Raw genomic sequence first — 21,570 nt, forward strand, 5'->3', positions numbered from 1 at the left:
TAATGGTATATCTGAGAATGTGTCAGAATCCATGGGTGAATGCGTGGGAATATCCACGTTTCACCCATGGAACGTCTCCCTGGAGCAGAGTAACATAATACTGCATTGCATTACTCTAGATTATTCATGCGACGCAGGGCCATGCAAGGCGGCCTTGCGTGGCTTGATAAATCTTACTTAATAGTTGCATCAGCCTTCCACCCCATTGCGAGGCACAAGGGTGACACAACTGCATGATAAATGTTGCTCCTGAGTCTTTAACATACCAATACAGTATATACAATACCACTGTAGGATGGCAGTTCGCTGCTACATATAATTGCTTTTTTTAAATGCGGACATCTGCCTACCAGATTTCGGCAGCGGTATGTTTTGTTTTTTCTACTTGTATTCGTTTAATTTATCTTGCAACTACGGATGGGTTGGTGGATAAATACAAGAATGAGTCAGTGGGTAAATGGTTGCATGCAAGTGAGACCTCCATGATGTTTACCTGAGTGCTTAATCCCACCAGTGACGAAATAGGCATTTTCATTTATAAATCAGACGTATTGGCATTGCCAGTGATTAAGATTACAGCGCCTTCGAATGTGCAAGGGTGGTTTGGACTATGCTCACAGAGCCAGTACACAAGGCATATAGACATTGTGTGCTCAAAGTCAGACTTAGGGGCAATTCTGCCTTGCAGTTAAAGCAAAATATATCCTCTTTTGTAACCGAATTTGAAAAATACTGCTTATATTTTTTGCATTTTTGTCTTCTGCTGCTTCAATAGCTATTAAAAGATAACTCAATGCCACTGTTCGATTAACTTCAGATGAAATAAGCTGTGTCAGCCCCAGGGGTATACAGACCTATAACCAGTAGCGTAGCCAGCGTGTCATGGGCCTGGTGAAAAGATGGAACTGGGCCCCATGCCACTGTTTAAACTGAATTGCAGTAATAATGAGGGATCAGGCCTCTGGGGCTTGGTGCCACTGCACCTGCTGGAGCGATGGAAGCTTTGTCCTTGCCTATAACCTACTGGTAACACAGGATCTCTACACCAGGCTCTCAACCCTCTCGATTACAAACCTATTGGAGTTGGCTAAAGCCACAACATGCAACACCATCCAAAAGGGTTGGGTTATTAATGACACAACAGCAACCAGTGACGTCAAGGAAACTGGCCAGCCAATAGAAATAAATTGCCGTGTACAGGCGAAGTTACCTGATCGTACAAGTTTCTCCCCTTTGCCGCAGGTTGGTACCCTAAGACAACTCGAACATTCAGGGTCAATGCACTTATAGCCTGCAGTGGTACATTTGCAGTCAGGGTCTTTGACTCCGGGGCACGGGGTGCCCTTTTCGACTTCTGGGGGAAAAAAGAAGATAAGGTTATTTAAATTGATAAAAGGTATTTTCAAATGGAGATGTGAGAGAGAGGGTCCCTTTACAGCAAACAGTGAAAAATCATACATGCTCAGGGCGTGAGAGGAGGCACTCTCTGTGGCACACAGGAACAAGTCATACAGGGAATGAACGATGCCTACTGATCAAGCAGTCAAACTGGCACAGAGATTGGGACAAACGGCTCACTCTGGAGCAAAACATTAACACGTCATACAGGGACTGAGAGAGAGACGCAACTATAAAGCGTCCAGTAACACATCATACAGGGACTGAGAGAGAGCTGTTACTATAGAGCAAACAGTAACAATTATACAGGGACTGAGAGAGAGCCGTCTCTATAGAGCAAACAGTAACGCATCACACAGGGACTGAGAGAGAGCCGTCACTATAGAGCAAACAGTAACGCATCACACAGGGACTGAGAGAGAGCCGTCACTATAGAGCAAACAGTAACGCATAACATAGGGAAAGAGAGAGAGCCGTCACTATAGAGCAAACATGAAGTACAGGACACTGGAAATTGCTGGAAGATATTTAATCTGAGGGAGAGAGCCACCGAAGCTGGCACAGCTTAGGCATCCAGGGAACAACTGCCTTCTTGAGAACATCAGTCAAAGGACATTCCATATGACATCAGTATAACACATCACCACACCTCCCCCCTCAATAACAGAAACAACAATGAATGAATGAATGAATGAATGAATGAATGAATGAATGAATGAAAATAATTTATATCGCGCAACTAAAACCCTAAGGTGTCAAGGCGCCTAACAAAATAAATCAAAAGATGGCAAATCAGACTACAGATATGCGCGCGCAAAAAGACGGGTCTTCAGGGCCTTTCTGAATAGCTGCAGAGTAGGGAGGGACCTAAGTTCCATAGGAAGAACATTCCACCACTTGGGTGCCAGATTGGAAAAGGCTTTGCCTCCCCATCTAGCTTTTCGGATACGCGGGACTGATAGAAGAGCCTTGTTAGAGGAACGTAAGTTCCTGCAAGGACTATAACAGGACAGGATAGATCCAATTCCTATAAGCCTGTTTCTTGCCAGAGCCCTATAGATCAAACACAGGATTTTAAACAGGATACGATCCTCCATAGGGAGCCAATGAAGCCGTTTCCTGGCCAAAGTGGCCGAGGTGCCCCGAGGCAGGTCCAGGGCGAACCTAGCCGCTGCATTCTGGACCACCTGCAAGCGCTGCAGCAGGCTTTTATTCAGTCCCGCATACAGCGCATTGCAGTAATCCAGACGAGAGCCCACTAGAGCAACTGCCAGTTGTTTCCTAGCTTGCTGCGAAAGATAGTGCCTAATCCTCCTCAGTATGCGAAGAACGCCCCAGCAGGTAGAAATTGTCCTGTTTACCTGTTGACACATACTGAGGGTAGGATCGATCACTACCCCAAGATTTTTAGCGGATGCCGTAGGGACAGGACATTCTCCAAGTGAATCCGGCCACCAATCAGCTGACCAAACCTCCTCCTTACCTCCGAACACCATCACCTCGGTCTTCTCCCCATTCAGTTTCAGCGAATTGTGAAACATCCACTGTCCGACAGCCTCCATACAAGATCTAAAGTTGGAGGCAGTCGGAGAAACTGACTGGGAGAGAGAGACGAGGATCTGGGTGTCATCCGCATAGGAGACTACCTCCATCCCAAAAGATCTAATTAGTCTGGCAATGGGGGTCACATAGATGTTAAAAAGGGTCGGACTTAACGCCGACCCCTGAGGGACCCCACATTGCACAGACAGGGATGGAGATAGAAACCTACCCAGCTTCACTCTTTGCTCTCGCTTGTCGAGGAAAGAGGTAAGTAGAGCTAATGCCTCCCCCTGAACCCCAATCTCCCTCAGGTGAGATGTTAGCACTGAGGGAGAAAGGGTATCAAAGGCGGCTGTAAGGTCTAAGAGGATCAGGAGGGAGGTCTGTCCCCCATCCACACACATACGGATATTATCCAGTACTATGGTGAGGGCAGACTCTGTACTATGTTCCTTCCTGAATCCATGCTGGGAAGGATCCAAACAGCCAGAATTTTCCACGAAGGCAGCAAGATGTTTATTCAGATGGATTTCTAACATCTTCGCGGGGGCTGGGAGCAGTGAGATGGGACGGAAATTCTTTAGTACCCCAGGGTCGAGAGAGGGTTTCTTGAGCAAAGGTCTTACTACTGCATTCTTCCACTGCTGGGGAAAAATGCCCTCGCTCATGGCCCTGTTCATGATGTCTACAAGAGGGGGTAAAAGAGAATTTCTACACTGCTTTAGGATCTTAAGCGGGCAGACATCTAGAGGAGAGCCAGATTTAATTTTACTGAGAAGTATCCCGGCATCCTGTAGGGAGAGAGAAGGGAAAGATTCCAGGCACCATGCCTGGGATTTCTCCGAAAGGGCAGGGTCCAGGACAGCCGGGGCAGCGGGCTTGGTGGTAACAGGTTTCAGCAACTCTAGAGCGGTATAAATGTCCAGGATCTTAGTCTGGAAGAACGACGCAATATTGTTACAGAGCTCCTGTGACGCAATCACCGGGTCAGGGGTCTGAAGGGTATTAAGGGAATCCTCTATCCTAAAGAGCTCTTTAGGAGATGAAAGTGAGGAAGTTAGGGCAGTAAAAACTAAAAAAAACTAATAGACTATAAATGCTAGTAAAGAGAAACAACGAATATATGCATACTTATATGGACACACGGAGAAAAAAAACCTTAAATTAAACATAGTCCTTTAAATATAGTGGTCTGTTACATTTCCTACTGCTCAATCTAGTGTTACCACTACTTTCCATACTTTTGTTGTCATTTTTAACAATTTCAGAAGAAAAGCTTGGAGTAGATGAAAAACCAGGAACAGATGAAACACTGGGATCTCTGGCAACACAGGAAGTACTCCACCAATTTCCATTGGATATTTTGACAGCATTTTTACGAATATCAACAATTTGCTGAGAAGCAGAAAATTTAGATAACCCTTTTTTAACAGACACAGGATTCTTAATCTTGACCCAATCTCCAATAGTAAGTTCCTGGGATAGCTTTACAGGAATGGATTGACAATTTTTTGAAGACATCTCTGCGGACTTTAGATTGGCAGAGTCCCACATGTGTTTCATGTCAAAATCATGCTGAAATGACCTCACCATCCAGAAAGGGTAAACCTGAGATGGGGCTTTTCTTCCCCTCATGAGTTCAAAAGGGCTAAACTTGGTACAAACGTGAGGAGAGGTGCGATATGACTAAATCAAATCTTTTACTGCTTGAAACACACAGCATCCTGATCTATAAGCTGCTTACACACACTCAACTGCAACTCTATTGAACCTTTCTGTTTTACCATTACTCTGTGGGTGATAAAGGGGAGTTCTGGTGTGCTTGATGCCACAGGCACGCAAAAAAGAATTCATTTCTTCAGAAACAAATTGCACACCGTTGTCGGTAAGAATTTCTTCAGGATAGCCTTCCCTGAGAAAAATCGAATTTAAACAGTTAATGACGCTTTTAGAATTAGGAATGTTAATGGGTTCAACCTCAACCCATCTAGATAAATGATCAATCAGGACAAGAAAATACTTCGAGATTGAAGGTAAAATATGAAAGGGTCCTAAGAAATCCATTCCTAACTTTTGCCATGCCCTTTCAGGAGGAGAGACAGGAGAATAACTCGTTCCTTCAAGTACTAGTACTTTATCACTAGTGTTACATCGTGAACATTGTTTTACCAAATCATCAATCTGAGAATCCATTTTAGGCCACCAAAGATCAGTTCTAACCTTCCTCTTAGTAATGGTAGAACCGAGATGACCAGAATGTGCAGCCAACACAATCCTTTCACGATAGAACGAGGGAGGTACCAGTTTGTTGCCTCTGACAATTTTTCCGCCTTCTACCGAAAGTTCATCATTCACCTTCCAAAACATCTGTAAATCTGGTGAAAGACATTTTTCTCTTGGCCATCCTTTTTTTATTAACCCAACAACTTCTTTAAGTATAGGATCTTTATCAACTTCTAGTGCCCAACAATCTTCCTTAAAGGACAAATGATCTTGACTAATATGAGCTACAAAACATTCCTCAATTTCACACTCCCACTCCTGCTCATCAGTGTCCTCAATGGGTAATCTAGATAAACAGTCGGCCCTGGAATTTCTTCCACCAGGAATATATTCTATGCTAAACGAGTATTCTAAAAGTTTTGTAGAAAGTCTAGCTAAACGAGCTGTGGTGTGTTTCACATTTTTACCAGACAGAATATCAACAAGAGGTCGATTATCCATTTTAAGAATGAATGACCTGCCCCATAGATAAGATTTAAACTTTTCAACACTCCAAACACAGGCTAATAGTTCTTTTTCTATGACAGAATATTTCCGCTCAACAGGTCGGAGCGTTCTAGATGCAAACCCAATGGTAAGTTCTTTCCCTTCAGAATATTGTGACAAAACAGCACCCAATCCATACTCACAGGCATCAACAGTGACCACAGTTTGTCTGCCTTCAACAAAAGCCTGAAGTGCAGGAGCTTTGAGAATATGCTCCTTGATGAATCGAAAACCTTCCTCACATTTCTCTGACCAAATGTACGCATTACCCTTTTTAAGTAGTTCTCTAAAGCATTCTGTGGTTTTAGCAACATTTTTCATAAATTTCGCATAAAATTCGCAGAGACCAAGAAAGGACAAAAGTTGTTCCTTGTTTTGTGGAGGAGGCGCTTCAACAATGCTTTTAATTAAACCGGGTCTGGGTTTAATACCTTCTTTAGAGATAACGTGACCGAGGTACTCAATCTCTTTTACTTTAAGAATGCATTTACTCTTCTGTAAGGTAACCCCTCTAGTTTCTAAAGTGCTAAAGACTTGGTCAAGGGCGAAGTCATGATCATTTTCAGTTTTGGTAAAGATAAGGATGTCGTCTTGAAAAACTAAGACATTGGGATTGTCACAAAACATCTCAGTCATGAGTCTCTGAAAAACGGCAGCTGCCGAAGCTAGCCCAAAAGGAAGTCTACAAAACTGAAAAACTCCATCAGGAGTGACAAATGCAGTCAGATGTCTAGACTGGGGATGTAGCTCAACCTGATGGTAGGCTGCTTTGAGATCTAATTTAGAAAACCATGACGATGATCCAACTTTGGCAATAAGTTCCTCAATGCGAGGAAGAGGAAAACCATCAACTCAGATATTTTCATTGAGGCTCCTTAGGTCCGCACACATCCTTAAATCCCCTGACCTTTTTTTAGCTAAAACAATGGGACTAAGCCAGAGGGTAGACTCAACTTTCTCAATGATTTCTTGGTCACACATGCTTTGCAAATGTTTAGAAAGATCACTCCTGATGCTTAAAGGGACGTTGCGTAACTTATGTTTTACGGGACATGCATTTTCCTTTACCTTTATAAAATGTTGAAAGTTTGTGATTTTACCCAAACGATCCTCAAAAATGTTGCTATATTTATGCTCCCATACGCTAGAGATATGTGATAATGAAATGTTATTGTTCTGATCAATTGAAACTGGATTAGTTCTACCAGGTCTGATAGTTAAACCAAATTCAGCTTGGTGCAAAAGACCTAATACATTTATGCCCCTTTTTGCTACATAAACTTTCCCTTTGATAGTTACTCCAAAAACTGTAATGTTTTCCCAAAAATAACCTAGTAATTCAATTTTGCTTCCTTCAAAAGCTACAATAAGGATGTCAGGTGGTAGAAGACTCTTGTCCTTCCAAAAATTAAGAAACTTATCATGTGAGATCATAGTTATACGAGCCCCAGTATCAACTAAGAGCTGGATGTGACTATGACCAATGCAAACATCAACTTCAGGATCAGGCACATGAAAAATCTCTTCTTTCTTACATTGTTGTCTAACTACGACAACATAATTTTGACAGGTAACATCATTTTGAACGTCAACTTGCTGTAAATCATTTTGCACATTGTTAACAAGTTCTTCACTATCTTCAATGACACACCTAACATTACTTTTCTTACCGCTCATACAAATCTTAGCAAAATGACCCATTTTACCACATTGACTACATTGTTGATTGGATGCGGGACAATTTTTGAAAGAGGAAACATGTTGGTTTGAACCACATCTGTAGCAAAACATTCTTGAATTGAATTGTTGTCTATTTTGTATAAAATTTCTACCTCCTCTAAACCCGTATGGTCTTCTGACATAACCTCTAGTGGTATTCTGGTTCAGAGGAGTAGGAAGTTTGTCAATAGATGGAAGTTGTTTAGAGGAAACTGCACCGGAAACAGTGGAATTGGATAGAGCAGTTTCAAGCTGTTTAATATCATCAATAGAAGTCTCTATGCTCTTTGCAATGTCTACAGCCTTATCTAATGAAGGATCTTTGCAAGTAAGAAGCCTTTGTCGCGTCTTTTTACAATAACAACGAGCAACAAGCTGATCTCTTATCAATTGAGATGTGAAATTTTCAAATTCACATTTAGCGGCCAGAACTTTTAAAGCAGTTATGAAACTGTCGATATTCTCATCAGATTTTTTAGTTCTAGTGAAAAGTTTGTATCTGTGAACTACTAGATTCTTAGTTTTAGTAAAGTATTTGTCTAATTGTGCAACAGCTTGTTCGAATTCATCCAGATTCCCACCTTCGGGTTGTATAAAAGGAGGCAAATGATCAAAAACATTTTGTCCTTCTACTCCCAAATGATAGTACATAAGGTTCTTCTTCCTCTCAGCTCTATACCTAAGCCCGTCAATAGCTCCTAAATAAGCATTGAAAGACCTGTACCACAGTTTCCACTCTAAAGGCGGATCACCAGGATCTTGTAGGAAAGGTGCTGGAGGTATAACACTCTGCATGATTAATCAACAGAGAAAAATAGGCTGAAAATTGTGAGTAAGCTGAGAAAGAAGAAAGAGAAAAGAAAAAAAAATTTGAGCTCAAAAATAACTTTGCCACAAGGTGGAGCTATTGAATAGCTGATAATCTTGAAACACTATAAATTCCAAGGTGGTAAAGTGATTGCTGTGTGTGTCAGTGTAGTTTCACTAGAATTTTCTTTTGGGAATATGCTGGACAAACACTGGAAATTGCTGTGTGTGTCAGCGCGAAGGAAACAGAATTCTCTGAACGTAGAATTCTCAAACGACGTAGAAATGCTGAACAATTGAAAAGAACACTGCGCAGGAGAATGGCAATGACTCAATACGTCAGGAGAGCGACGTGTGGAATGCGATGACAGAGATGTGAGGGCTTCGCCGAGAGAGACAGAGAATTCCAATGCGTCATCACTTGAGCCAGGGAGTCAGAGAGGAAACATCTTGCAGCAGCCACAAAGAGGAGATTTGGAAACGGCTTAGTGCTGTCCGGGATGACAGGAACTTCGAAATACTTTCAGTAGTACAGTCGGAAAGTTCGTCATGACAGTAAAGCAGGACTTCCAGTTTTAAAATAATAGCAAGGTAGGCGGTGAGTCCGAAAGGAAAATATACTGTGCTTGAGTTGTTGGCAATTGAAATAATGTAAAGCTGTGCGGTGGCTCTCCCCCGGATAAGAAAGTCCATGAACAATAAAAGTAAATGTACTCACATAGATGTCGAGATGAGAGGAAATGGGTATGAGTAAAGTTAATCAACAGCGTAGCGTAGTATCACGGAGGTAGGCGAGCCTTAAGGTCTCAAAATGTCATTGTGATGGGAAACTCGATCACCCGTCCTCTGTCGCCAGTGTAATGAAGTACAGGACACTGGAAATTGCTGGAAGATATTTAATCTGAGGGAGAGAGCACCGAAGCTGGCACAGCTTAGGCATCCAGGGAACAACTGCCTTCTTGAGAACATCAGTCAAAGGACATTCCATATGACATCAGTATAACACATCACCACAAAACAGTAACGCATCACACAGGGACTGAGAGAGAGCCGTCACTATAGAGCAAACAGTAACGCATCACACAGAGAACGTGAGAGAGCCGTCACTCTAGAGCAAACAGTAACGCATCATACAGAGACTAAGAGAGAGACGTCACTACAGAGCAAACAGTAACCCATCATACAGGCACAGGGACTGAAAGAGAGCTGTCACTATAGGGTAAACAGTAACACATCATACAGGCACAAGGACAGAGAGAGAGACGTCACTATAGAGCAAACAGTAACGCATCACACAGGGAAATAGAGAGAGCCGTCACTATAGAGCAAACAGTAACGCATCACACAGGGACAGAGAGAGAGACGTCACTATAGAGCAAACAGTAACGCATCACACAGGGACTGAGAGAGAGCCGTCACTATAGAGCAAACAATAACACAGTCTCTCTGAAATAAAGGAAGTTCCCATAATTGAGTCACACAGACCCAGACACAGGCTTGAGACTTCTACATGGAAAACAAAATAGCCATACAAGAAAAATACGCCAATGCCAAATGAAGGGCTTCAAGTAACTTTGGAGGATGAGGGTGGCTTGCAATTGAGCAGTAATCAGTCTACTTACCACCCAAAAAACGAATAACTACCCCATAGAATGTACTTGATTTTTTTTAATTAATACAAGCAGGTGGTGTATTTCGAAAACTGGTTAGAACGCTAAATATGCTAGCCTTGAAACAGCAAAAAACACTGAAACATGTAATAATGTGTTGTATATGAAAAGAAGCAATATACCATTTTGGAAAAGATCAAGTTTGAAGTCTCAAGAGGGTTGTGGACAGCTGCCGAGGAAGATGGCCGCTACCTAGAGAGGCTCCTGCAGCCACCTGCCAAAATCCCATGTCATCTGCTACAACATCCGAGTACTAGGTGCTACAGATGAGAGGTGTGGTGCTGGAAACCACCCTGTACAGCCTAATGCTGTCTGGGGGTCCCCCGGACCGATTAATCAAGAGGTGATGTTGGGTCTGCAAGCTTGGTGCTGCCAGGGACTGGATTGAGCTGCCATCTGTGGATCATGCTGCTGAGGCCCTGCACCGAGACAGCCAGGCTTGAGCCTCACAACAGTAAGTCAGCGGGAACCCAAATCTCTGCCTGAGGGGGTGACGGTCGAGCCCGAGGAATCTGGAGATATGTCTCGGTGAAGCGGCGGATACCCAAAGGAGACGCAGCAGAGAAGCCTAGTAGCAGAAACTTCACATTGAAATCCACAACTGTGTACCAGGCGATTGAGGAGTGAGCCGCAGTGAAGGAGATTAGCAGAGGCAGGCAGAAAAGACCGAGTGACCCGAGAGATGCATGACCGGAGTCATAGACAAGAACCGGTGAGAGCGCACAGGCCCCGTGTCTACCGAAGCAAAACTCTGACAGTTACCGGGGGCAGGGCATCTCTCCCATCTTGGACTGTCCGCCAGCCCTCTCGGCCCAACTCCCTCTATGCCTGACAGCGGACACAGAGCATTCTGCATCATGCTCTGGGATGGAAGCGTGCTTGTTGCTGCACCACCCTTGGCCTGCTGACCGGGCGATGGCCGTGAGTTCTGGGAAACACAGGGGTACGCCCGAACTTAACTACGTCAAAACCATCACCAATGAAATAGACACGCTACACCGTGACCAGCCAGGCATAGAGAAGTGGCCTTGTGGGGGAGATCAGCAGAGGTGTCTGAGAGAGACCGGCTGGCCGGCGAGGGACGGGCCCGGCGACATATCAGGGGCACTGCTGAGGAGGTACCTGGCAGGGGCGCGCAGGCCCCGCATATAGGGCAGCTAAGCTCCAGCGAGCCCTGTTGAACAAATACTCCCTCACCCCCCTCTGACCATCTATCAGCTATCCAGGCCTGGCATACTTGGAGTAGGACCGAGCACGCAAAAGGCCCACACCACGTACTGGGAAGAAATTGTAGCACGCAACAGCTCTAACTCTGATGCGGTAAGATGGGAGCCAGGCAATGAACCCGACCGTTAGCAAAGGCAAACCCAGGCAATGCGGGCATATGACCCAAGCTCGATGGCGGTGGAGACGGATATCGTGCCCCAATTGTGCAATAATTGTCCCAGAGCCGGAATCCAATCCAGTGTAGCCACGCTGACTAATGAACTGATCCCCTACATGGGCAACCATCAGCAGTATTGACAAAGTAACAGGCCTGCCTATTCACAAGCACTAGTGTCCGGAGCTTAGTAGAACTCATAGCATGTGCTACAACAACCCTAGTGGGCCCAGTAAATGTGGAGGAGATGAGCAGAATCCAGAGGTCACTTGGAGAAAGCCGACAGGGTGCATGGGGCAATGGAGAGCCCACAGGGAGGTGGCAGGAATACCCCAGTGTGCTATTTACCATGGTCAGTCTACCTGGGCAAACCCCTCTGCAATCAGTGAAAGATGACTGGAGGGAAGGGTATGCGCAGCTCACACCAAACCAAACTGGGCATATTTTCGTGGTAAAAGAATCAAGAGGCAGCGGAGAGCTCTCAAGACCCACTGCAATCTCTCCCCCAGCCGGTATCCAAGAAGGAAGACCTCAAGTTTCATGATATAATGGCAGCAATTAATGGAGTGCGCACATCCCTGGAAGTGCAAATCGACTCCGTCTCAACAGAGGTATCTCTCATCAGGGCTGACCTTCGGAATATGGACACAAGAGTTAAAGGGGTGGAGGAGACAACGGCAACCTGCAGACTGACTCAGAAGTTCTTAAAAAAGAAGTCAGCGAACTCCAAACAGCATGAAAAAATCCGAAGCTCAACTTGACGACTACGAGGGCAGGTCTAGATTCAATAATGTTGGAATTATTGGCATCCCTGAGCCTTGAAAGAGACCGTAAGTAGATCTTTTTGTGTAGGACCTGATCCTAAAACATCTACAGCCCCAAGGTATCTCCCGATACTTCTCTGTGGAAAGAGTGCATCGGGTACAGGGGGGCAGACTGAAGCCGGGAGCACCCCATGACCAATTCTGGCCCTCATATTACATTTTCACGATTGAGACGCATACTTTAGACAGCCCGTAGTGCTCCACCAGTGGCATATGAGAACAGTACCATCACTTTCTTCCCAGACTTTACGTTCAAAGGCAGAGAAGAAGCTACCTGGAAGTTAAAAGGGAGATGTGAGAGAAGGAAGTGAAATACGTCCTTGCTTTTTCCTGCAAAGCTACAGATAGAAGCAGAAGGAAGGGCATGGTTCTTCACAACTCTAGAGGAAGCATGGGAATCGTTGGACAGATGGCGGGGAGTGGGAGGCTCCAGCACAAAGGCAAAAAGAGACAAGTGAGTAGGGAAATCACTGAAACAAAAGGAATCAGGCACAGAAGGTGACCTCCAAGCTGCAGTTCGAGCGAAAACAACGGACCTTGTGGGAAGATCAGGGACTGACGAGCGAGCGTCCTTGCTCAAGTCTATATGTAATACTAGCAACATCAGATGGCACCTCACCATGGCAGAAATATCTACTGTCTGAGCAGAGAGACGAGCCCTGGTTTCGATTGGACGGAGAACTGTACACGACCTGAACACTAAAGGTAGTCACTGGGACTGACTGGAAGAGGCGACCTGCTGTCTCCTAAACCTGATACCATGTTTGACATATTATTTGCATATGGGATGGTTGGGGTGGGCAAGCTGAGCCACAGTCCTCCAAGCTTAGATTTGGGAAGGGCGACAGGCACTCTGCTGAGTTGGGGTGGTGGGTAGCTCAAAGCCCGTTCTGCAGGGAGGCAGGGAGGGGGTGGGGCAGCTTCTTAGTTTAGAAGTAGAGTTCTTTTGTTATTTCATAGTGGAGTGTGAGGGATGGGTAGAAATTTTGTCTGTTCTCTGTCTCCGATTCACTCACTGAATATCACGGCAGCCAGATCAATGCACCATACAGAACACAGCAGCAGAGGGGCAAGCGCTACATCCTGACCAGTTTCCCAATGTTGACGCATCGACTACCATGGGGGGAGTGAGAGACTGCTACACCTGACCACCGAAACATGACTGACAACATGACCATCCCCTCGCTTAAACTGCTCTCTTGCAATGTTAACAGCTTGGGGAGCGAAATAAAGCGAGGGATAGTACTTTAATACATTAAACGCCATGCGCCAGATGTAGTCCTACTACAGAAAACACACCTAGTAGGCAACTCCTGCAAAGCCCTAGACAAGTGAGGATATAAGCTGGCACCACATTTCCCCTTTATAGTGGAACAGACCTGTGTGGATGCACAGGGTAGATACGCTGCAGTAACAGGCACATGGGAAGGAAAGACTGGGAATATATTATTGGTTTACATACCGCCAGCTTTGCATAATATAGCATTACAGGACCTGAGCAAACTACTCTTGCACTTGCCAGACGGAGCGCTCCTAATAGGAGGAGATTTCATTATGACATTATGTGATATGACAGATCACAGCCCACCTAGGTGCCCCCCAAAGTCACTATCATTTGCTGGATTTTCTGACCGCCATGGGGGTCGTCGATGTTTGGCGGGCTTACAATCAACTGACACAACCATACACATTTTACTCAGGAGCACATAACAGTCATTCTCAAACAGACTTTGTCTTCACATTGGCTGGACTCATGCCTAATTTTAGAGAGGTGCGGCACCTGCCACAGGGAATCTCAGATCATTCCCCAATATGGGCCAGCTATATCATGGGTGCACTGCACTCCTGAAAGACCATATTGCTAAACTCTTGGTATCTAAAAATCCCAGATATAAGAGCAGGGCTGATACCGGCCATGGAATGCTACTTTAAATAAAATGAATTGTCGGTTGAATCCCCACGGACTCTCTGGGAAGCTTTCAAGACAGTGATTAAAAGGGGCAGAAACAAAAGTGACAAAAGGGTGGTGATAGAGGCACTGTAAAATGATATATTAGACCTAAAGACTAAACTAGTAAGAGACGACTCCCAGACCACCAAACACACCTTAGACCTTAAGAGGCAGGACTACAGGGACCTAGCAACAAATGCGGCAAAAGAAAGACGTGACGCAACACAAAATATATGAATTAGGGGAAAAAGCAGGGACATTGTTGGCTTGGTTCGATAGGCGCGAGTGGGTGAGACAAATAGTGCGCATGATTCACACAGAGGCAGGAGAGATGTTGAGAGACCCACAAGATGTAGCTGAGGCCTTCTCTGCCTATTACCAACACCTATACTCCCTCATTACCATTGCCACAACAGACGACTCCAGAGCCTGCTGGCTGACAGTCGTGACTGGCATGGATCGGGGTGGAGGGGCTGTGGGAGTATTGATGGGTCAGGGGAGGGAGGTGTAGAAAAAAAAAAGCACTTAACTGTTCGGGCAACTGCGTCTCTCCTCCATTTCCCTTCCGACAAGCCTGGAACACAAGCAGGAAGCACACAGGCTTCCCCAAGTCAATTACAATGCTGCTTATAGGAGCGTTGTGATTGATTGGAGTGTGGTGGTTCAGCATTCAGATGTGGACTATGAGCCTGGGCATGTTCTCCACCCAGGCTGTGGTACTCATGACGGTTTGGCCAGCCTGCGACTGCTGGCCAAACTTTAATGCGCACTTAAGTGCTCACCACTCCTCCCCCTGTGAGATGAGCAGCCTAGCTCCGCCCACCACCCAAAACTGCCTCAGCAGGGAAAAATAAAATTATAACAACAGCGTGTTCTTATCATTTTATTTTTCCTTTTTTTGCACTGCTGAAAGCAATCAGGCAATGCCTCCGTGGAGGAGCCGCAACTGCTCGCTGACCTCCCCCTCCCCACTCTCTCACCCGAAAACTAGACACAGTTGGAGAGTGAACCCACGGTGGCATAGATAGCCAACGCTATCTGTAGCATCCAATTGGGAAAGACAGCAGGGCAAAACGGCCTACTGATAGAGTTTTATAAACTAACTGCTTCTTGTGTTTCACCCTAATAACTCAAATTGTCCCTAGAGAGCAGCACAGAGGGTAGATTACCTGAAGACCAGCGACTGGCCTCAATTTTAGTGATTCATAATGCAGGCAGACCAGCGGAAAAATGCACCTCTTACTGCCCTATCTCACTACTTAATGCGGAAGCCAAGATCCTGGCCAAACTACTGGCATTCCGGCTAACCCAAGTCACCACCAAACTTGTACATCCAGACCTGCTTCATGCAGGGGCGAAACATAGCACTCAACCTGCGCCGGCTACATGGAGTATTGGAAAGGGTAAATACTATAGGTGAGGACGCATAAATGTTGTCACTTGACACCAGAATGGCCTCTGACACAGTCGAATGGCCATACATATTCGTGGTCCTGGAACAGCTGTGATTTGGTCCGAAATGTTTGGCTTGGCTGCGCCTGCCTTTATGGACCCCTTAGAGCAAGTTGTAGTGAAAGGGCGAACCTCACAGTCATTCCCTCTCGGCCACGGTACATTGCCTTTAATCTTTGCTTTACTTCTTGAACCGCTGGCAACTTGGGTTAGGGGAGACCTGCTGATTTGGGGGCTTCACTGGGCCAAGGGCTGGGAGGACAGAATATCCCTGTACAACAACGACATGTTACTATATGTAGTGACACCACCTTGCTCCATCCACCGAATTCTAAATATTTTGACCAACTTCAATAATTACTCTGGTTACACAATGAAGTGGTCCAAATCTACGATATACATAATGCGAGCGATGGCCCCAAATCTGTCACCAGAATGCGAGGCGGCAGTAGTAACTGAGGGCTCCAATATCACTGGATGTTTGCCACAACAGACTCAAATTTTTTCTTTGTCTGAAATCTCCTGCCGCCCTTGCAGCAACTGTGGGGAGACGTGCAGCACTGGAGAAATAGGGCACTTTCATTATTGGGAAAATCAGCCTTATTGAAAATAATGGCGCTTCCACAATTTTTATACGCCGTACAAAATACATCGTATCTGGTCCAAGAGTCTTACTTCAAGGCCATAGAGGGTAAGATCAAAACCATTCTGTGAGGTGGGAAACGTCCACTAATAGTCACACTGAGGTTGGTAAGAGGGTGACATGATGGCGGGATCGCTCAGCCCAACATCCAGAAATATTATTGGGCGGCGAAACTGGAGGTCATAAACCAGCGGGTACAACTTGGTTAAGATAGGCAGGGGATTAGACTCCAGGTTTCACAGGTTGTGCGGGCAAGAGGGAACCTTTTACTATATAGTATGGGTGTGTCCGCCTATTAAAACTTACTGGGAGGCAAATGTACAGTGCATGCAAGGTGTGTGGGAGGGACCTACAGCCCTCACCTAAGTGATGTCTTCTAAATGTATGGGATGCTATAAATCTTGGCCACAAGGAGCAAATTTGGGCTACTATGGGGATGATGATTGGTAATATTGCCAGACAGTGCGGAGCATCAACGGCACCAACCCTAGGGGAGCGGAAGAGAGGCATGGGCTGGGCTACGGTGGCCGAGAAAGTTATCTATGAAGGCAGGGGATACCCTAAGAAATGGAAGTAGATCTGGGATGAATGGAACACTTACAGGGGACATCTGTGCATCACCCAGGACTAATTGCATTTGATGGCCATGGGTAGACGATGGGAAAAGTACAATGTTTTGTTATCGACACTTTGGTGCGCATGGCTGCGCTGGTGTATCTGCTGCTACACATTTTGTTGTATACTTAAAAAAAGAGATTTAAAAAAGTTTGAGATTTCAAGGACTGTTGGCAATCCCAAATACTATAATAATTCTCTGCACAGAATTTGTACCTTGATTGGTTAAGAGGGTGATGCTCATGGAGACCACGAAGGCACAGGGCACATTTGCTAGCAAAAAGATTGAATATTGAGAAGAAGAAAGTCGAGAGTATATTCTCCTTGTTGAGTTTAACACCTAGCCTACTCTGATACATTCTGGGGGTTGAATCTAGGTAAAATAGGCTGGGTCAACCATTGTTTTCAGTAAACTGATTTGAAAAATGCAAAAAAAGCAACTAAGAGGAAACTGTAATCAAAGTATTGACTTTACAGCATGAACTACCTGGATTTAAAAGCTTTATTATTGATAGCTGGTCCTCAGAGGACTTGAGAACATTCACAGGCCAGGCCAGAACCATTGAAGAGCTTCAACCCATTCATATTTGACTGTAAGGCATTTAGAGAGCGAAGATGGCATGCAGGGAGACACAATGTCCGCATGTGCCCTTCAGAGCACTTGGGTGCCTTTGATACAAAGCCAGATGTAAAATACACAAGAATATGAATTTCATCTAGTTTTCCACCAGAGGATAATGTAGCAATATTCACCGACTGTAGCAATAACATTGCACTGCTTATCTCAATCTGGGGAGACGTAAAAAGTACTTCACCTGTGAGTGAAAAACAATCTGAATTCTGATTGGATGAAACCGATTGCAAGTACTAGATGTTTGTCACAAGGCTACTGCCAATCACTAACACAGCTGATAGAGATGACTCGCAGATGGGACAATAAGGGCCTCCAGGTTCGGCAATGCACTAATCTGTCTCATCGTATTCCTCACTCAATACATCCTCTACCCACATTCTCGGACTCGTCCTAAACCTCGGTATACTACTATGATCTCCAAAATAACCCTTTCCAGACTCTTACCGCCTCTATTCCTCCCTGGCTCACCCCAAACCTAATTTTTCTGCTATGATCTCCCAAACAGCTCTTTCTAAATTCTTTCTTACCTCACGTCTCCCACCTTTGACTGATCCCAAATCTAATTGTACTACTAAGATCTCCCTAATCCCATTCTAGAGATTTTTCCCTCTTACATCATTCCTTTTATTATAATTATTGGTATTATTAAGCTTGTAGAGCGCCTCGTTACTCCAACGGAGTGTCCCCGCGCTAGAACACCATTAAGAACACAGCCAATTGGCCCAGACCCAACCCCCCCACCCCCTAGCCTGAGGCCCTAAGAAGAAGCGGCCTACTTTCGTCCCCCCGGGGGGTGCTGGAAGAGCCAGGCTTTACGTTTTTTCTGGAACAAAGTCTCCGATGGGCAGGTCCTTAAGTCTACTGGTAGGTCATTCCAGGCCTTAGCCGCAAGGAAGTCATAGGAGCTGCCTCCTGCCCGTACCTTCCACACCTTAGGCACAATGATCTTTGCCATACCCAGTGACCTCAGGTTAAGAGCAGGTCTATAAGCGGTGGGAAGGGGGCACAGAAATCTTGTCCCTTTCTCGTTGAGGATCCTATGACCATAACACAAGGCCTTAAAGGTGACTCTAGCTAGTGTAATTCCCTCAAGGCCGCCCCCACCGAGGCCCGTCTAGGGATATTCAGAATTAGCCGAGCTGCAGCATTCTGAACCTTACGCAAGATGTTTGGATTTCTTTTAGTCACCCCTAGGTAAAGGATGTTACAGTAGTGCAGGCAGGACGTAACAAGGGCCTGTACAATGGTTCTTTTGGCGTCAAATTTACTCATCTCAAACCTCATTTTACTACTACAATCTCCCAAATAACACTTTCTAGACTCTTCCCTCTTCTATCCCTCCATTATCCCATTCAATTCAAGTAAAAGACTTGCATGTCCACGGCTCAAATTAACTCATATTTCCCTATACTAATCCACGATTAATCCTTTTTGGATTTTGGAGCAGCATGCTACTTGCCGAACAGCATCTAAACGCCTCGTCAGGGGTAGTAAGTGCTATATAAATGCAACTAGCAGCCCGTCCCGACGTTGTCCGGGTATGAATTGCTGCCGGCCAGTAGTATGTAGGATTTCGTTTTGATAGCATTTCTTATCTGTGACAGGCCTGTGAAACGCTTCGATTCACAGTGCACTGCTGATGCGCTTAAGAGTGCGCGTTCAGTAGTGTGTGAACTCGAGTTTCCCTACTTTATTTTTCCTTGCAATATTATATAGCGCAAACTCGACAACATGATATTACAGAAGAACACATTCATTTGTGGTAGGCACGGGAAGACAAAGCGATTTGCCTGGAATCACAGGATGTTGAGCTGATGCCGAGATTCGAACGTAGCTCCCCAGCTCTAAAGTTCGCAATTCTAGAACTTGTGGCGGGAAGTGTGTCTAAAAGTGTATGTCGGTGCTGGCCATCAATGAGACCTGTGCATTTTTCAAATCGGTGGTGAAAAAATATGAGTATGTTGCTGGAGATGTGGGCCGCCGTGCCACCAATGTACTTACCGGAGGAGGGTAAACACCCAGTATTCCGCAACTTTCTTTCCGCATACCATCACTCCGCATACTTTCTTTATGAAAGTACCATGACTCCGCAATGGCATTATAACGCATGGCATTACATTTTATATGTTTTTACCACGCATAAATTTACAACAAAATTAGTTGTAAATGCATGAATGGTAAAAGGCAAAGCATGTTTTTTTTAATGTTTGGATAAGGTAAGTATGGGTATAGGGGTATATGTTTTGGGGTACTGAGGTATATGTTTTGGGGTGTTTGGGTATTTTAAGGGTTCAGATATAGTTTTGGGTTATGGGGTACAGGGGTAGTTTTAGGGTTTAGGGATAGGTGTGGGTTTTGGAGTACAGGGGTATTTTTAGGGTTCAGGGCTAGGTTTGGGTTTTGGGGTACAGAGGTATTTTTAGGGTTCAGGGCTAGGTTTGGGTTTTGGGGTACAGGGGTATTTTAGGGTTCAGGGGTAGGTTTGGGTTTTGAGGTACAGGGTTACTTTTATGGTTCAGGGCTAGGTTTGGGTTTTGGGATACAGGGGTATTTTTAGGGCTCAGGGGTAGGTTTGGGTTTTGGGGTACAGGTGTATTTTAAGGGTTCAGGGCTAGGTTTGGGTTTTGGGGTACAGGGATATTTTAGGGTTCAGGGGTAGGTTTGGGTTTTGGGGTACAGGAATATTTTTAGGGTTCAGGGCTAGGTTTGGGTTTTGGGATACAGGGGTATTTTTTGTGTTCAGGGGTAGGTTTGGGTTTTGAGGTACAGGGGTACTTATAGGGTTCAGGGCTTGGTTTTGGGGTACAGGGGTATTTTTAGGGTTTAGGGATAGGTTTGGGTTTTGGGGTACAGGGTATATTTATAGGGTTAAGATGGGTTAGTGTTTAAGGGTTTTTCTGGTATTTTAAGGATTAAGGGTGGGTTATGATTATGGGGTGCAGGGGTATTTAAAGGATGCAGGGTGGACACCCGGAGCTGGAATGTACAGAACCTGGGAAGAAAAAACAATGAAATATTGGGCACAACGCTCTCTTTTTTTTCCGTAATACCGCGCCCCGCACACGCCCACACCCACAGCACACGCCCACAGCACACGATATGAGACATGGCATGAAGGGCGGAACGTACCACACGCCCCCAGGGTTTGTCACACCCCCAGCACACGCCCACAGCAGAACACAGACACGCCCACAAGGGACTACTTTGCTGGCACGGTTCTTTTACCTTTTAAATGTATATGGTGGGCGTCTGTATAGCCTATGTCCTTCTGCTGCAACTGCCCTTTCCAACGCTGTATTGGGTGTTGTGATTGGTGCTGTGGTTCCTGAGATTACCCGCCTCAAAGGTTTGGGCTCTCTCTTTATTATCTATACTACTATTATAAAGAGAGAACACACACCTTTGAGCCAGGTAAACTCGGGAACCACAGCGCCAATCCACACACCCGATACATTGTAGAAATTGTCAGGGTGTGCGGATGGACATAGGCTATAAAAAGTTTTTAAAAAACGTACATTTAAAAATATAACTTTTAAAAAAAAGTAGTGCCCTGAAAGTAGCGCCGGCCGCGACGCTGCTCTGGCCGCGACGTAGCGCTGGCCGGGACGTGCATGATGATGATGAGGAGGAGCGGCGGACATGGAGCGGCGGTGAAGTGAGAAGCGCGGGTAGAAGCGGCGGCTCAGGTGCGTCATGGCGAAGAGGAGCGGCGGTGAAGTGAAGATCCGGGAAGGTGCGGCAGCTCAGGTAAAGTAAAGTAAAATTGAAATCAGGGCGGGAGGGAGTCGGGACGGGAGGAAGTCGGGGCGTGCACAGAGGGACAGGCGGGAGGAGTGGGGGCGGGAGGGAGTCGGGGCGGGAGGGGTTCGGGGCGAGAGCGGGTGTACTGCCCCCAGCCCCTTTCTGCCCCAGGCAACGCTGGGGCGGGCTGCTAGTATTAGTATAGATTACAATGTATTTACCTGCATCCAAAGCAGCAGCCAGCCGATCAAGCCAAAAAGGATTGGAAACCAGAAAGCAGCTGGCATGTGATGCTCCTATTAGTGGTTGGGAAAATGAAACTGAAGTACTGTTTTTTTGGGCTCTGTGTAAATAAAAAGAAAACGTAAATCCGTATTTGTAAAGCGCGCACTACTCAACCTTATGGGTCTCAAGGCGCTGGGGA

The 21,570-nt window shown here is 45.5% G+C and overlaps 1 protein-coding gene across 2 annotated transcripts in view; it reads right to left on the reverse strand.

Moving 5' to 3' along the window:
* The window catches only part of TNFRSF18 (TNF receptor superfamily member 18), a 186,793-nt gene that overhangs the window by 88,662 nt on the left and 76,561 nt on the right, over positions 1–21,570 (reverse strand). For both annotated transcript variants that reach the window (XM_078642369.1, XM_078642370.1), the window contains exon 2: positions 1,211–1,354. In XM_078642369.1, the coding sequence (XP_078498495.1) occupies positions 1,211–1,354 (144 nt within the window). The remainder of the gene's footprint in view (positions 1–1,210; positions 1,355–21,570) is intronic.

Source organism: Lissotriton helveticus, chromosome 5_1 (genome assembly GCF_964261635.1).
Source record: "Lissotriton helveticus chromosome 5_1, aLisHel1.1, whole genome shotgun sequence".
Taxonomy (NCBI): domain Eukaryota; kingdom Metazoa; phylum Chordata; class Amphibia; order Caudata; family Salamandridae; genus Lissotriton; species Lissotriton helveticus.